The 15,959-nt window shown below is 44.4% G+C and overlaps 1 protein-coding gene across 2 annotated transcripts in view; it reads right to left on the bottom strand.

Moving 5' to 3' along the window:
* Window positions 1-5,069: 5,069 nt before the first annotated feature.
* The window catches only part of Kif5a (kinesin family member 5A), a 33,604-nt gene continuing 22,714 nt past the window's right edge, over window positions 5,070-15,959 (bottom strand). The window contains exons 20-30 of one of the 2 annotated variants that reach the window (XM_010644588.2): window positions 12,897-12,998; window positions 12,052-12,112; window positions 11,646-11,717; window positions 11,417-11,521; window positions 10,737-10,757; window positions 8,729-8,945; window positions 8,245-8,398; window positions 7,863-7,945; window positions 7,367-7,394; window positions 6,789-6,904; window positions 5,070-6,008 (exon numbers count right to left, since the gene is read on the bottom strand). In XM_010644588.2, the coding sequence (XP_010642890.1) occupies window positions 6,826-6,904; window positions 7,367-7,394; window positions 7,863-7,945; window positions 8,245-8,398; window positions 8,729-8,945; window positions 10,737-10,757; window positions 11,417-11,521; window positions 11,646-11,717; window positions 12,052-12,112; window positions 12,897-12,998 (922 nt within the window). In that variant the 3' untranslated portion in view covers window positions 5,070-6,008; window positions 6,789-6,825. The remainder of the gene's footprint in view (window positions 6,009-6,788; window positions 6,905-7,366; window positions 7,395-7,862; window positions 7,946-8,244; window positions 8,399-8,728; window positions 8,946-10,736; window positions 10,758-11,416; window positions 11,522-11,645; window positions 11,718-12,051; window positions 12,113-12,896; window positions 12,999-15,959) is intronic. The other variant, XM_010644589.2, reaches the window with a different exon arrangement.

Raw genomic sequence — 15,959 nt, 5'->3', positions numbered from 1 at the left:
GCTCCGCCCCCGACGCCCGCGTTGTGGGTGGGCTCACCTGGAGCTGCGCGAGCTTGCTGTGGAGGCCGGTGGCCGGAAGGCGGCCCCCCCGGGTCGAAATCCCAACCGGTCATCCAGGCGCACGGCCTGGATCACACCCGGTCGAGAGCTTCGTGCATTCACCGCCTTCTGGATTTGCCTGGTTTCTAAGAGAAACCAGCCGCCTGAGGCTAACGCGAAAGCGTTTCTTTACCAAGTAGGGATCTGGGAGGGTCGGGCAAGGGAAATGCGAAATTCTTACCTGTGGCCACTAGCTTCTTTAAATCCGTTTATTTACCTAGTTACCAAGTTTGTTTGTTTTGGTACCAAGGATTGAACTCGTAATCTTGCGCTTGCGAGGCAGGCGGCGGAACCACTGAGCTAAATCTCCGGCTGCCAAGATTTTATTGAACATTTACTTGTACCTAGTACTGTTCCTCAAACTGATTTTTCCTTTGATTGAAGCTAGGGATAAATTACTCGCGCCCTAAAGGAATTGGGGGGTTGCCTAATGTCCGTGGCTGGCCAAGGAGAAAGTTGCAATATTCGGGATAAAAGTTAAACTGGAGCTGTCTATGAGACAGTGAGTATGACCCAGAGTGAAGTGCATATGGTCAGGAAAGCGTTGAAAGAGGATGAAACTGTTGGGAATGGAAGGCTTAGTGGAATTCAGGGCTAAGGGTTAAAAAGCCTTTGTAGGCAGAGACCTGTGTACAAAGCCATGGAGGCAAGAAAAAAGTTGTCTGATTCTAAAGATGTTAATAGTAAAGTAGGGCTGGAACTTGAGAACCAGTGGAAAGAAACAAGATTAGGAAGGGTAGGCACTGGAGATCCCTTTAAGTGGATTTAAAATCTAGTAAGTACCCTTTTTGAAGGACCACTTAGGCATCGTTCTGGAGGGTGACTAGAGTGTTGCAAAAGTCCACACACAAATGGTGAACTAAAGCTGTGGCTATTGAGTTGAGAGAAAAGAATGTCCTAAAGATAAAGATAATTTGCAAAATACATAGTGGAGCAAGGCATAGTGGTGGACACTTGTAATCCCAGCACTGAGGCAGGAGGATGGCAAGTTCGAGCCCAGCCTAGGCAACTTAGTGACCTACCTAGTGCAACCCCGTCTCAAACTTTTTTTTAAAAGGGCTGGTCAACAGGGCCAGGGAATTACTGAGTGGTTTTGCTGCCCACCTCGCAACTGCAAGGTCCTGAGTTTGATCTCTGGTACCAAAAACAAAACAAAACAAAACAAAAAGGGTTGGTCAACATAATTCAGTGAAGGCCCAGTACAAAAAAGAAAGGTAGGCATTATTAGTGGGTGTGGGCTTTGAAGGAAAAGTGAGACAGGACAGTGAGTCTCCCAGGCTTCTTAAAGTGAGGGGAAATGGCGGTGACATGAAAAGGAGCGGTGTGGAGGAAAAGATGAGTTTAATCTGGAACATATTTCAGGTACCTGAGGGCAACTAAACATATAGGCCCTGAACTCAGCAGATAGTCTGGGCTGGGGATAGATTTCAGAATTGTTTCGTACCTGTGGTCACGGTTGACATACCTCAGAAAGAGGACCAAGGACTGAATCCAAAGATAGAGCAGCATTTAGAAGGCTGGTAGAAGAAAACTCAGAAGAGTCCAGAGATTGAGGAGGCTAGAGACTAGGGTCACAAAAACCCAAAGTACAGTTTCAAAGAGGGCGTAGAGAAATATGGAGAGGAGAAGTAGGACAAAGACTGAAAAATGCCTGTTTTATTTGCTATCAGGTAACCTTTGGAACAACTGAGCAGAACAAGAGCCAGGTCACGGTGGGCTTAGAAATGAATGAGGGGTGAGGCAGTGATGATGGGAAGCCCGGGACTGTTTCTGAAGATTTGTCTATGAGACCAAGAAGTCGTTTATGGAGAAGCACACAGGAATGGAAGAGGAAGAGCTCACAAGGAAAAAAGATTGTGACAACTGTTAAGATGCAAACAGTACTTTTATATGCTACAGTACTTTTATATACTAAGGCCCTATGTAAGTAATCTCAAGAATTAAGGATCTAGGGGCTGGGAATAGGCTCTGGCCTAGCATGTGAGGCCCTCATTTGATCCCCAGCACTGCAGTGGTTGGATTAAGGAGTCTCCAAGAAGGATTCATTTGAGTCTAGAAAAGGGAGATTTATCCCTTGTCAGAGGGAGAATGAACGCATATGTAGAAATACAGGCAAATGTGAAGGGTTGTTGGGAGAGGTGACCCTCATTCTTGATCACCCTACTTTTCCTGAAGTTATTGTCTGAGAGAGGAAGGCAGGAGGGGATCTCCAGGAATGAAGGCTTTAGAACAACTGCTCTGGAAGACGGGAGGAAACTGAACAGGGAAACAGGAGGGACATGGAGTAGCACTGAGGGTCAGGTGGGCTTGCAGCTCTTCCATCTTTAGTTGGGTTTTTGTTTTTTCACTTGTACAGTTTTCTCCAATTCAGAGGCTTTGAGGGATGAGCAGAGAAAATAGTAAGGGTTGGAAGTATGATCCTGGAACAAGAAAACTGAGGTGCTGGCAAGGAAAGGATAGTGATGCACTAGAGAAATGTGAGGCTGGGACTGGGTTGATGATCTGAGTAAAACCTGAGAACAGAATACTTTTTTAATTAAAAATTACAAACTGAGCTGGGCGTGGTGGCGTACTCCTGTAATCCCAGCATTTGGCAGGCTGAGGCAGGAGGATCACTGTGAGTTCGAGACCAGCCTGGGCTACACAGTGAGTTCTAGGTCAGTCTCAACTACATAGTGAGACCCTGTCTCAAATAACCAAAAAATAAATAAATAAATAAATACAAACTACCTAGACATCTACCAATAGAATGGTTGGATCAATTACAGGATAAACATGAAAACTATACATATTTAATGAGGTAAAGTAATGTATATTGACATGAAAAGATCTGGGGGGGGCGGTCTTTATGTAAATAAATGGCAAAATAACGTCTGGCTCGGTGGTGCACACCTGTAATCATAGCTCTCTGGGAGGCTGAGGCAGGAGGATCATAAGCTCCAGCCCATCCCAGGCAACTTAGCGACTTAGGGAGACCCTTTCTCAAAATAAAAAGTAAAAAGAACAGGGGATATAGCTGTGTGAAGGACCTGGGCTCAATCCCTAGTATTACAAAAAAAAAGAAAAAATAATCTGGAAGGATATTTACCACCCTATTAAGTGCAATTGCTTGCAAAGAAGGGAGTGAGATTAGGGAGGGATAAAGAAGATTTACAACAACATAAAGTTATCATTGAATTTATTTTATTTTAAAGATATCTATGTACACCAAGTAAATACACACTGGGTTTTGTGCAGTTTGGTTTGTCTTTTGCGCTCGCATGCAACATTTTGGCAGATGTGTGGGCAGGCCAGGTACTCCTTGTGGTGACCCTGGCTCTCTGTAAGGGATGTGATGTAGGGAACAGGAAGAGGAGGATGTAGTGTGAAGCTTCTGGTGAAGGATTGTGTGTTGTTTATTTCTGCAAGTGAATTATATTTTCCTTATATCTTGCTAAAGAGCAGGCTGCTTCTTCTGTGTCACCTCTCTCTTCATCTGCCCTACACTTTCACATTTTCTTATACATTGTTTTAAAGAATCATTTGGAATTGGGTGTGGTAGTGCACACCTGTATTTCCAGCCCTTGGAAAGCTGAGGTAGGAGGATCACTGTGAGTTCAAGGCCAGCCTGGGCTACATAGTGAGTTCAAGGTCAGCCTTAATCTCAAAGCAAGACCCTGTCTCAAAAAAAAAAAAAAAATAATAATTTGTTGGAAAGATTACAGAAGTCCACTGAATTCTGAATTTTTAGATGTCCTGTTGGCAAATACTAGCTTAAGTCTACTGGTATGCTGGTGTCTTCCTTATTCTCCAGTGGGTCTGAGACAGCACCGTTCATCTGTACCACCCCAATCCTCTATCCTCTTGAGTTGCAGGTGTAGGGGTGCCTGACTGGACCTCCTTCCTCAGAGCAGTGATTTTCAAACTATTCTGTAGAACCCTCAAGGTCTCCTTGGATTCTTCACAGGATCCTTAACTAATGAAGCATTTTCCACCAGAAAAAGAAAATGCAAACTACCCAGGTCTACAATGTTATATTTTATATCAGGACTCTTATATAATATTTTAAGTATTTGAAAATTACCACTTTGGATTTATTCTACAACCCTCTGGTATTTTCCCTTGGCATTTCTCCTTAACTTCCAAAAAGGCCTCAACAGGTAAAGAAAGTAGGGTTCTTTCATGGAAGGCATCATCAGCTATGGTGACCAGCATTTGCCAGCTGCACTCGGACTGAGCTTGCTTTCTTTTCTTTTTTTTTTTTTTTAGATGGGGTCTCACTATGTAGTTCAGTTCAGGCAGTCCTTGGACTCACTATGTAGCCCAGGCTGGCCTTGAACTTGTGGCAATCCTCTTGCCTCAGCCTCCCAAGTTCTGGGATTTACAGGTGTGTGCCACCAATTTTTTTTTTTTTTGAGATGGGGTCTCACTATGTAGTTCAGTTCAGGCAGTCCTTGGACTCACTATGTAGCCCAGGCTGGCCTTGAACTTGTGGCAATCCTCTTGCCTCAGCCTCCCAAGTTCTGGGATTTACAGGTGTGTGCCACCACACCCAGCAAGATCCAGGTCTTTTGTGTTAAATAAAACTGGTATCTGGACACCAGAATTCTTGGTTTGAACTGGCTAGTGACCTTCATCAGTGCATTTACCTGGAAAACCACCTTACCACCAAGTGGAAGGAAAGGGCCATCTGGAACTAAAGCAACAGTCCTCTCAACTGTAAGAGAGGGGGTGCAGGGCTGAGAATGGCTGGAGTCAAGCCCTTGGGCTCCACCACCCCTGGCCCTTTCTGTAAAGTGCACTTAATACCAGATGGGGACATTATACAAGGAACTCTTTGTGGGGAAAATGATTCTGGGGAGAAGCCAGGCTCCAGCTTGAAAGAAAAGCATCTAGAGAGAGCTATTTTGCCAATGAACTGGAAGCCCCAAACCAAAAGGCAGAAAAAGGAAGAACATGAGACCCAATATGGGAGAAAGAAATCCAGCTCATTGCTTCAACCTGAGGGTACTGTGACAAAAAGAAAAAACAAAACAAACAAAAACACTTAGCAGCTTCCCAGTGAGTTCACTCTCCAGACCCAAGGAATCAATAATTCTGATGACTCTTGCCTGTTACTATCACCATAGACGACCAGCCATTTTTGACTATTGGGAGGGGTCTGTCTTATTTCTTCAAAATATTTTCAATCAACTCAGTTCTAGTCATGAGATCTAGGGTACAGAATATTGAAAGGGGCTTGGATGAGAAAAGGAAATGTCCCTTGAATAATCCATGTTTCTCAGTCCAGGGGAAAACAGAGAGAGGGAGGCAAAAGGCAGACTTCATAGGACAGAGGTAAATACCTGGGATCTCTTGATTCAGGTGAGAGGTGTATGAAGAAAAATTATTTGTATATAATTTGGAAGCCCTTCCATTTCACCCTTTTCTGTATTATTTATGAAAAGGGAGGGAGGAAGAGTATATTTCTGTCTTCTGAGGGTGCTGACATTCTTCTACTTAAGGCTTTGTATGTACAAGTGTGTATGTGTGCGTGCGTGTGCACATGTGTGAGAGACAGAGGGATCATAGCCCTCCAGTTCCCATTTCTTTTATCATCTCTGTGACCTCTGCTCAGTGATTAACACCACTCAGTGTGAGAGACAAGAATATGAGAGAAAGAAGAAACATTTCCCCTCCTCCCTATTGTCCCAAATGAGGAGGGTAGGCTATGCTTAGAAATTGCTAAATACATTATTAAATACTTCTAGAGCAGGACACAGAGGAGAGACATAGCAGCAGCTTCTGATATATAGGTACAGAGTACAAAGATACAGAGTAAGAGAAGACATCCAACAATACAGTCCAACAACAGGGGTTGGGGAGGGAGTTAGTATCAGAGACCACGGGTTGGCAGCATGCTGAGAAGAGGCCTCATTCCCTCTTAGAAACTGGGGAAGAAAGAAAAAGAAGGTGTGAGGAATCAGCTGCAGCTCAGCTGCTTCATGTTCCTTTAATACCAACAACCAGATGGTCTACCCAGCCCCTGCTGCCCCATCCCTGACCCTCTTGTAGTCCTTCTAAGGGAGAGGATGGGTTAGAGTTTGGGAGACAGCTATTTCCACCTCCACTGACCCATATGAAGGGAAGTGCTAAAATTACAGCTAGAAGGACAAAGTTAGGCTTCAAGGGCATTTCCTGTAGCTTTTGTGGTATGTGTAGATAGGAAGATAGGTGGTAGGTGTGGCAGTAAATCACATTGCCTTTACTGCAGATGTTTTAGTTCAGAAAATATCCATCAAAGATCATCTGAGGGTGGAGGTAGAGACGATCCCCTAAGGTCAGTGAGGGCGAACCTTTTAGAGCTTTCAATGATAAAAACAGCCCGCTGCAGCATGCATGCCATAGGTTCGCCATCACTGTTCTATAACCTGTTTGTGGTAGATGGACAGTAGCCCTTGCTCACTTCTGTTGACGTATGGCAGTGACCCCTAGTGGCAGAAAGCACTATGGTTATTACAATAGCCAAAGGGAAAGCCTTAAGGAAGAGAGGGGACAGTGTTCAGAACACACAGGGCCGCACAGATGTATGCCCCAGCAGGGAGAGGCAGGAGATGAAGGGTAACAGTATAATAAGAGTCTTCAGATGATTAAACAATAAAAAGCAAACCAAAGAGGTGTGGGTAAGACAAGGGGCCATACGAGGCTGGTCAGAAGTGGCGTGGGGCTACCTGAAAGTGCAGGTATGCAGCCATGTCCTGCGGGAGATTAGCTGGCTGCTGTCTCTTGGTGGAGAGGGAAAATCTTGGCCTGATCCTCAGCCTCATAGCCGCATGGCAGGTCACTCCTGGGGGAAGACACACACCCAGATCAGCTCCACATAAATGAAAGTATTCCTGTCACAGTCACTGCTCTGATAGCATTTCTGTGAGATAAGGAAGGGCAGGGCCAGGGCCTACTCAAGCTTTACAGGAATACAGGGAACTACAAGGCCAGACTGATGTAAATGACTTGCTCAAGGTCACAAACATTTCCAAAAGAAGGAGAGAAACCACTTTATCTGATATGCATTGGCCTCATAATTGGAATGAGAAGAGGCCCCAAAGGGGGACTAGAGGAGGGGACAGTATCCTACACAGAGACCAGGGAATGCCTGAATCTCCCTGACAACCCAGGAAAGGCAGGAATATTCTCATTTCCTTCTCCCTCCCCCTGAAGCTCCAGGGAAGCTCTAAGGAGGGCAGAGGGGAAATGTAATCACTCTTCTGGTCCCACCCAGAGAACCCCAGAGTAGTGGAAAATGGTGTACCTATTGTCGTTGATATCTGTGGCATTTCCTGAAGAAATCGCCATTGAGGCCATGGTGAGAAGGAAAAGCACATTAGGTGTTAGGGCCGTCTCCCTAAGTCCCTCCCACCCTAGCCCCTGCATAAAACAAAACAAGTAAATCATAAAAGCTCTGTCCTCAACCACCCAAGGCCACAAATTACTTTGAGAAAAAGCCTCCTGCCCCTAAGGAGAGGAGAAAGGGACAAACAGGGAGGGTGAAATCTAGACCTGAAAGGATAGGTATGTATCTTTTCTTTTTTCTTTTTTTTTTTTTGTGCTGGGTATTGAACCTAGGTCTTGGTGCATGCTAGGCAAGTATTCTGCCAATGAGCTGTCTCTAGCCAAGGTAACTTTTTATTTGAAACCTTGGCATGTGAGGAAGGTTCCGTTAAACTAGGGTCACTTACTTTTCCTATACTTCTCTCTTTGCCCTGGGAATCCCAAAGCCTGGATTACCCATCTCGGTTGTCACTCACCATTGTCCATGTTGGCCTTCTGATATGAAGCCAAGGGGCCACCAGAAGACGGAGCTCCACTACTGGTACAAGAGTTAGCAAAGCTGGATGGAGCAGAAAAGAGAGATGAAGCCCCTAGCATCCACCCTACACTATTCTGGAGACCATTAACTCACATTCATCCTCAGCCATGGAGCCACACAGCCTTCCCCATCCCCGGAGAGCAGAAGACAACAAGCATGATGGCACAGGGAGGGAGGCAAAAGCCCATCTTATCACAGGTATGATAGTGAGAAAGTATTAGAAATGAAGCTACTTAGAAAAATAATTGAGTCCCAACCAAGACCTGACTCAACCAGAAAGCCTTGGGTTGGGACTCCAGTCCACGCCCATGTTCACTTACTACACATCTGAGGCAGAGCTAGGTGCAGCCTGCAGGTACAAATTCTGGTAGTTCTGGAAAAGGCTGTTGGTATAACTGATGCACTCGGGGCTCCGGGTGCCATAAGGGTTGGTGGGCGAGGATGCTGGGTAGTGGCCAGGCCGCACGGGTTTGGCTGTGGAAAAGAGGAAATAAACATGAGGAAGCTATTTGTTACTCTGGATTTCCCTGGTCCCAGAGGCCATTTCACAGAGTTTGAATGAGTTGCTTACAAGATAACTCATCACTTTCTTTTTTCTTGGCAGTACTTGGGATTGAACTCACGACCTCATCCATGTTAAGCAAGTACTCTACCACCGAGCTCTCGCCCCAGCCCTTTTTGCTCTTATTTTTGGATGTGAGGGAAGGCTGGGCACCAGAAACAATACTCCAGTTGCCTGGCACTCAGGAATTTGCCAAGCTTGCTCCAGGTGGTAATCCCAACTTGCCCGCAACATCCACTCACCAATCTGGGCAGAATGGCCTCTCTTGCCCGAGCTCTTGTACCGCACAGCCTCCTTGATGCGGTCCACCTCCTGCTGGTACCGGCGCTTGTCCTTCATGGCACCTTCTTTGGCCTCCTTCAGTGCACCCTCCAGGGCCTTAACTCTCTCAGCCGTAGCCCTAAGTCGTTTTTCCAGTTTAGGAAGCTCACAACGCAGATCTGCATTGTCACGTACCAGCTGTGAGGTGTCCAAAGGGAAGGGGTCGAAACAAAGGCATGTGACCCAAGTTAGAGTCATCGGTGGGGTGTGAAGGTGAGGGGTGGAAGAAAACAAAGAAAAATCAATAGTCAGAGAAGACAAACACCACACTGTTTCCATAAAAGATCTCATTCCCTGCTCGTGATGTACGCTTCTATCAAGTTCTTCTCCCTATGTCATTTTTCTAGGCTGCAACATTTGCCATTGCACTGTAGCCCAGAACTCTTGACAGTGCCCAGTCCCCTGCTCCATCTGGCCTGGACACTCCCCTTTACCAGATCTCACAGCTTGTGCCAAACCAGCAGCTCCACGGTCCCCATGGGGATGAGGCAACTCCTTCCAAAGATGGGTGCATGGGCATGCAAAGGGCAGGGTAGCAAGGGGAGGGTAGCAGGGTAAGGCGTGGATGTGACACAGAGGAGAATGAGCGCAGGTAGGTACAACACAGAGCAGGAGCAGAAGCTGTAATTCAGGAGCCCCCGCATACATCCATGTACACACCGTGCCCCATAGGAAGGAAAGAAAATGTTTGAGGTCCTGCAAACATTTGTGCTTATCACCCTCACACTGAAGGACTTTCTGGGCTGTCTCTCCCTCATTTAAATTAAGCTAGAGTGTGGAAGAAACACCTCACCGCCAGAAAAGACTCCCTGACCCCTCCCCATAACAACTACGGACACCCAAACTGCAAAAGGAGCAGGGCCTTGGGGATATCAGGCACATGGCACAACAGGGAACATTAAGGTGTGAGGCAGAGCTAGCATCCTCTGCGACTTTAATTTGGGTGATTTATGGGTACAGTCAACGTTCTGCTGGGACAGTAGTTTAACTTAATTGGTAATATAGTTGCAGCTCTGGCTATTAAGATTCTGTTGCGGTCAGGGAGTTAGCTCAGTGGCACTGTGCCTGCCTCAAAAGCACAAGGTCCTGAGTTCGATCCCCAGTACTGCCAAATAAAAAAAAGATTCTATTAGTTGAGAAGTTTTTATATCTCTCCATTTCCTTCCTGTCTCTCAGGTAGGACATTATGGTGAGTCCCCTATTTATCCTTTGGGGAAGCAGTTTTTGGTCTTTGGGACTTATAGCAGAGGCAGAAGCTGAGGCTTCGATGAGGGAAAAAAATGAGTGAGCCTCTTTTGTTTATTATTTTTAAAGCAAATATGTATTTGGACAGAGAGGCAGAGTGAACACAAGGGAAAGAAAACAGAATGGCAGAACTATTACAAATATTTCCCAGAAGTCTTTCAACTTTTTTGTAGTGTTACAATTTTATAGTAAAGGAAGAAAAAAAAGATGGTAGTAAAGCCCTCTACAGGCCCAAATAAAATCACTAAACTCTGAAGACTACCACTGGGATGCAGGTTAGAGAATTTTTCATCACAAAAAAGATGTTGTGAATATTATGTGGACTGGGCATCTCATTGGGAGTTCTAGGTTAGTGAGAATGTGAGTTTACCTGGAATTTTAAGGTAGCCTTGAGAAGAAAGGAATGAGGTCTGTGTTTGTTTTTGTTTTTGTTTTTTCCCTCTCCTCTACCCCCACAGAGGATTGAACCCATAGCCTAGGCAAGTACCTTACCACTGAGCTATATCCCAGACCCCATCAGAGGTAGGGTTTCTTTTATGAATCAATTGAAAGAACCAGCTGACAGACAGTTGAGCCTGATTCAGGCTCAACTCTTGGGCACTAGTGCAGGTGCTCCTGCTGTGGTCATACCAAACATTTCCTGTCCTGACTCCTGGATTGCCCTTCCACCTCCCTGGCCCATACCTTTGAAACCCAGTCATCCAACTAAGGAACCGCAGCAGCAGGAAGTGGGACAGAGAGGCACGAACTTTAATAAGCAGGCATTCTAACCGGTCCCAACCAGGGGTTGGTTGGGCTATCTCGAGGACATCATTTAATGTCCTGGATTCTTTCCCCACACCTAGCAGATAGAACTGTATCCACAAGAGCTGTATCCCTTACTTTCCTTGTCTCCCTGCTTTCTCTCTGGCTAAAGTTGATACATATACTCTTCTCTTTTACATTTCTTTCTTTCTCTCTCTCTTTCTTTCTTTCTTTTTCTTTCTTTTTTGTAGAGCTTGGCATCAAACCCAGAGCTTCACACATGCCAAATGCTTTACCCCTGAGCTACACCTCCTAACCCCCTGGTATCCAGCTCCATAATTCTTCAACTTCTGTCCATTTCAATGTCTTCCTCTATGGTAGACCTGAAGAATACACTTCCAGCAGAGGTGAATCAGGAACTTCGAGAAGTAAAAACAGGCATGAACCAAAGAACAAGGAAAGAGTAGACCCAAATATGATACAAAGAAAGGACATGAGAGGTAAAACAGAAAAGTAAGGAAAATGTGTAAGTAGATTTTCCGAAATCTAAGGGGCCTCCAAGGATTTCAGGAATCATAGGGACCTGACCTCAAAAATTCCCCCTTTATCTGGGCCCTTACCTGTTTGTGAACCTTTGTAAGCTGTTCCAGGTTGTTCTCAAGAAAGGAAATCTTCTGCTTTTGGGAATGAATCCCCCCACTGTCCTCGGGCTCCATTTCTGCACTCTGATTAGAGATAGAGGGAAATATGTGGCTGTCCTGAGGCCCCACCTAAGCCAAGCCAAGCCAGCCCCACAGAGGCAGCGGGCAGAGGACATGGGGTTGGCAGGTTCAAGAAGGTAGCACTCACTTTCTTGACTCGAGTCGTGACGTCTTGAACAAACAGCTTGCGAAGATTGTGGAGGGTCTGGAGTTCACGGGCCTGGAAAGAATGACCACAAAATTAGGGATATCCAGACACCATGTTCATTTTCTCCCTCCAAAATTATTAGAACCTTCAGTCTGTGCAGTCAAGTGAGTCACTTAGCTTTTAGGAAAAGATGTGTCTCGGTATGCCACAGACCAATGTTGGTGAACCTTTTAAAGCTTTGAATGATAATAAACAGCTGGCTGTGGCACCCTTGCCATAGGTTCACTAGCACTGCCACAGACTGCCAAAGGGCTGGAGAAACAGAGTTAGGAAGGAAATGGAGGTGGGTAGAGGGAAACGAAGCCCTCCCTACTGTGTTTACTTGGCACAGAAAGAAATCACTCACAACTGTCTCCTCCAGACCCTTGAGGTCCTGCTTGGACTGCTCATGTCGCTCGTACAGAAATCTGCAGTGAGAGAAATAAGAAAAGAAAAAACAAAAAGACTCCTCTTAGGCTGGGGATTTAGCTCAGTGGTACAGAACCTGCTTGGCAAGTGCAAGGTCCTGAGTTCAATCCTTGGTGCCAAGCAAAAAAAAAAAGGATTCCTCAGGCTCTCCTTCCAACCCCTTCCTTCTCCATTCCTTTTATCTCTATTCTACCGTTATTACTTATGTTTACTGTGAAAAAGTTAGGAAATATGTTTTTTTTCCCTGTACCAGAAATCGAACTCGGGACCTTGTGCTTGCAAGGTGGAGCTAAATCCCCGGCCCAGGAAAGAATTTAAAAAGAGAACTAAGAGAAATTTTATAAAAAGTCCATGATTGTACTACTTTTAGATCAAACCACCATGAACCTCCTGGCATCCATCTTTGTAGACTATTTTTTTCTTTTTGGTACCGGGGATCGAACTTGGGTCCTTGTGCTTGCAAGGCAGGCAGTGGAACCGCTGAGCTAAATCCCCGGCCCTGTAGACTATTTCTTCTAACCCTCTACATAGCTCCACATAAACTTTTTGAGATCAGAGTACTCATACTATTTTGTAATCTGCTTTCCACACTTCCCAGAACATCACAAGCCTCTTTCCACCCAGGTCAGCTGATACTCAGCAGCAGTCATTCCTGACTGCCCCATTGAGTTTGCTTCTTGTGAGCACCACGTCACGATACACACGCACCCTGCCTCCGCAAGCACAACTGCGCTGAGTGCTAACCCTGCCTACCCTTGGGCTGTTGGCAAGTCTATCACTCACGTCAGCTCCTGAAGCTTGGTGCTCTTCTCATGTTCTTCATTCTTCAGCTTCTCATAGTCAGCCTGCAGTTTCTCCAGCTCTAACTGGAGCTTCTGATTCAGGCTACAGAAGGTATTGGGAGGAAAAAAAGATACTGATGAGCAGTCAGGGATGAACAGCCCCTCAGACATTTGCCTGCTTCCTGTGTGACTGAGTCCAGTTAGAACTGGTGCATCTCAACAAAGGCAAAATAGGGCGCATCACAATCCCTGACTTGAAATTATATTACAGCCGGGTGTGGTGGCGCATACCTGTAATCCCAGCACTCGGGAGGCTAGGCAGGAGGATCGCTGTGAGTTCAAGACCAGCCTGGGCTACATAGTGAGTTCCAGGTCAGTCTCAACTACATAGTGAGACCCTGTCTCAAAAAACCAAAAAAAAAAAAAGAAAAAAAAGAGAAAGAAATTATATTACAAAGCTACTGTGATAAAAGCAGCATGGAGCCAGGCATGGTGGCACACGCCTATAATCCCAGCACTTGGGAGGCTGAGGCAGGAGGATCCTGTGAGTTCAAGACCAGCCTGGGCTGCTACACAGTGAGTTCCAGGGCAGTCTGAACTACATAGTGAGACCCTGTCTCAAAAAAAAAAAAAAAAAAATCAGCATGGTACTGGCAAAAAACCAGACCTCAGGATTAAAGGAATAGACTAAAAGATGCAGAAAGAAATCCAGACATACTCAGCCACCTTATTTTTAACAAAGAGGCCAAATACCTTCACTAGAAGAAAGCATCTTCAATTTATGATGTTGGAAAAACTGGCTTTACACATGCTGAAGATTAAAACTAGACCTGTATCTTTCACCTGCACTAAACTAAGATCAAAATGGAACAAGGATCGAAATATTAACACAGAAACACTAAATATGCTACAAGATAAAATAGGTAGAACTCTTGAAGACATATATATAGGCAAAACTTTATGAACAAAAACCTCACCTGCACAGGAACTATCACAAAAAAACCAACAACTGGGACCACATCTTATTAAAAAGATACTCCCTCTGTTGGGTATCTTTCCAAAAGAATTAAAAGAATTGGGGCTGGAGATTTAGCTCAGCGGTTCGGTGGCCTGCCTTGCAAGCTCAAGGACCCGAGTTCAATCCCCGGTACTAAAAAAAATAAAATAAAAGAATCATACCACAGTGATATATGTGCACCCATGTTTATAGCAGCACAGTTTGTGATAGCTAAAACTTGGAAACAACCCAGATGCCCATCAGTTGGAAACTGGATAAAGAAGATGTGGTTTTTCTATAAAATGGAATACTACTCAGCCATAAAGAATGAGAAAGTAGATTCATTCATAGGTAAATGGGTACATTTTGAGGATATACTCCTAAGTGAAATAAATAAGTCACACATATGCAAATACCAAATAGTTTCTCTGGTGTGAAAAACTAAAATAGTACTCAAGATCCTAATGGGACAATTAGCAATGTGAAATAGGAAGAAAAGGACCAAAGGTGTAGGGACAGTGAGAAGGATAGGGAAAGGGGAACAAGGGAAAAGGAAAAAAAATATGAGAAAATGTAAAAATGGAATTAAAGTGTTTGAAGGTGGGGAGGGGAGGAGGGGGTGAAGGGAGGGCAGGGACAAGGGGAAAAAATGAGAACCAAGACCTGGCATGTAAAGGTACAAGATCCCAGTAATGAATGTAACTGTACTGTATACCTAGAATGTACCAATAAATTCAATTTTAAAATAAAAAGATACTGCACAGCAAAAGAAACCACCAAGTGAAGAGACAACACACAGCAAGGGAAAAATTCTTTGCTAGCTGTTCCTCAGACAAAGGACTACTATTTAGAATATATAAAGAACTAAAAACAATCAGACTCCCCCAATTTAAGGAACCAATCCAAAAATAGGCACATGAAATAACAGACGTGTCTCAGACGAAGAAGTAGAAACATCAAATAAATAGATGAAAAAATGTTCAACTCACTGGTCACTAAGAGATTCAAATTAAAACAAGACTGAGATTCCATCTTACTCAAGAAGAGTGGCTGCTCTCAAGAAATCAGCCAATAACAAATGCTGGGCTGTAGGAAAATGGAACCCTTCTCCATTGTTGGTGGGAGTGTAGACTGGTACAACGACTGGAAATCAGTGTGGAGATTCTTCAAAAAACTAAAACTAGAGGTTCCGTTTGACCCTGCTATTTCCCTTTTTTTGTATCTTCCTGAAAGAATTAAAAGCATCATACCTCAGCAATATATGCACACCCATGTTTATAGTGGCACAGTTTGTAGTAGCTGAATCTTGGAAACAGCCCAAATGCCCATCAACCAATGAATGGATAAAGAAGTTGTGGGGCAGGGCCAGGGATGTAGCTCAGTGGCTCCACTGCCTGCCTTGCAAGCACAATGTCCCAAGTTTGATCCCCAGTAGCAAAAGAAAAGAAAAGAAAAAATATATTAAAAAATATATATAATGGAGTACTTTTCTGCCATATCAATATTCACATATATAGAGATAGATTTTTTTTGGCACTGGGATGGAACTTGGGACCATGTGCTTATGAGGCAGGTAACAGAACTACTGAGCTAAATCACCAGCCCCTTATTCTGCCATAAAGAAGGATAAGCTTGAGACATTTCTAGCTAAATGGATACACCTTGAGACCATATTCTTAAGTGAAATAAATCATGTTCACATATTACATGGTTTCTCTGGTGTGAGAAACTGAAAGAATAAATAAGAATCAAATGTATTCTAGATATTGCAAAATAGGAAAAAAATGTTCAAATGGGAAGAGGAGCTAGGGAGGAAGGAGGGGGAAAGGAAGAAAGGGAAAAGGAAAAAAAAGAGAATGGAAGGAAAAAATGGAAACAAAGATTTTGTAATTAAGGAGGGGAAGAGGGATTAAAGGGAGGGGAGGGAAATGGGGAAAAAAAGAAGCAAATACAGGTACAAATTCCCTATGGTGAATGTCATCTATCTATCTATCTATGTATCTATCTATCTCTGTGTGTGTGTGTGTGTGTGTGTGTGTGTGTGTGTGTGTAATGTACCAATAAAAA

The sequence above is a fragment of the Fukomys damarensis genome, unplaced genomic scaffold (assembly GCF_012274545.1).
Source record: "Fukomys damarensis isolate Sample0158 unplaced genomic scaffold, DMR_v1.0_HiC HiC_scaffold_15, whole genome shotgun sequence".
NCBI lineage: Eukaryota > Metazoa > Chordata > Mammalia > Rodentia > Bathyergidae > Fukomys > Fukomys damarensis.
The sequence above is the reverse complement of the archived record's forward strand: the minus strand, read 5'-3'. Positions and strand labels throughout refer to the sequence as shown.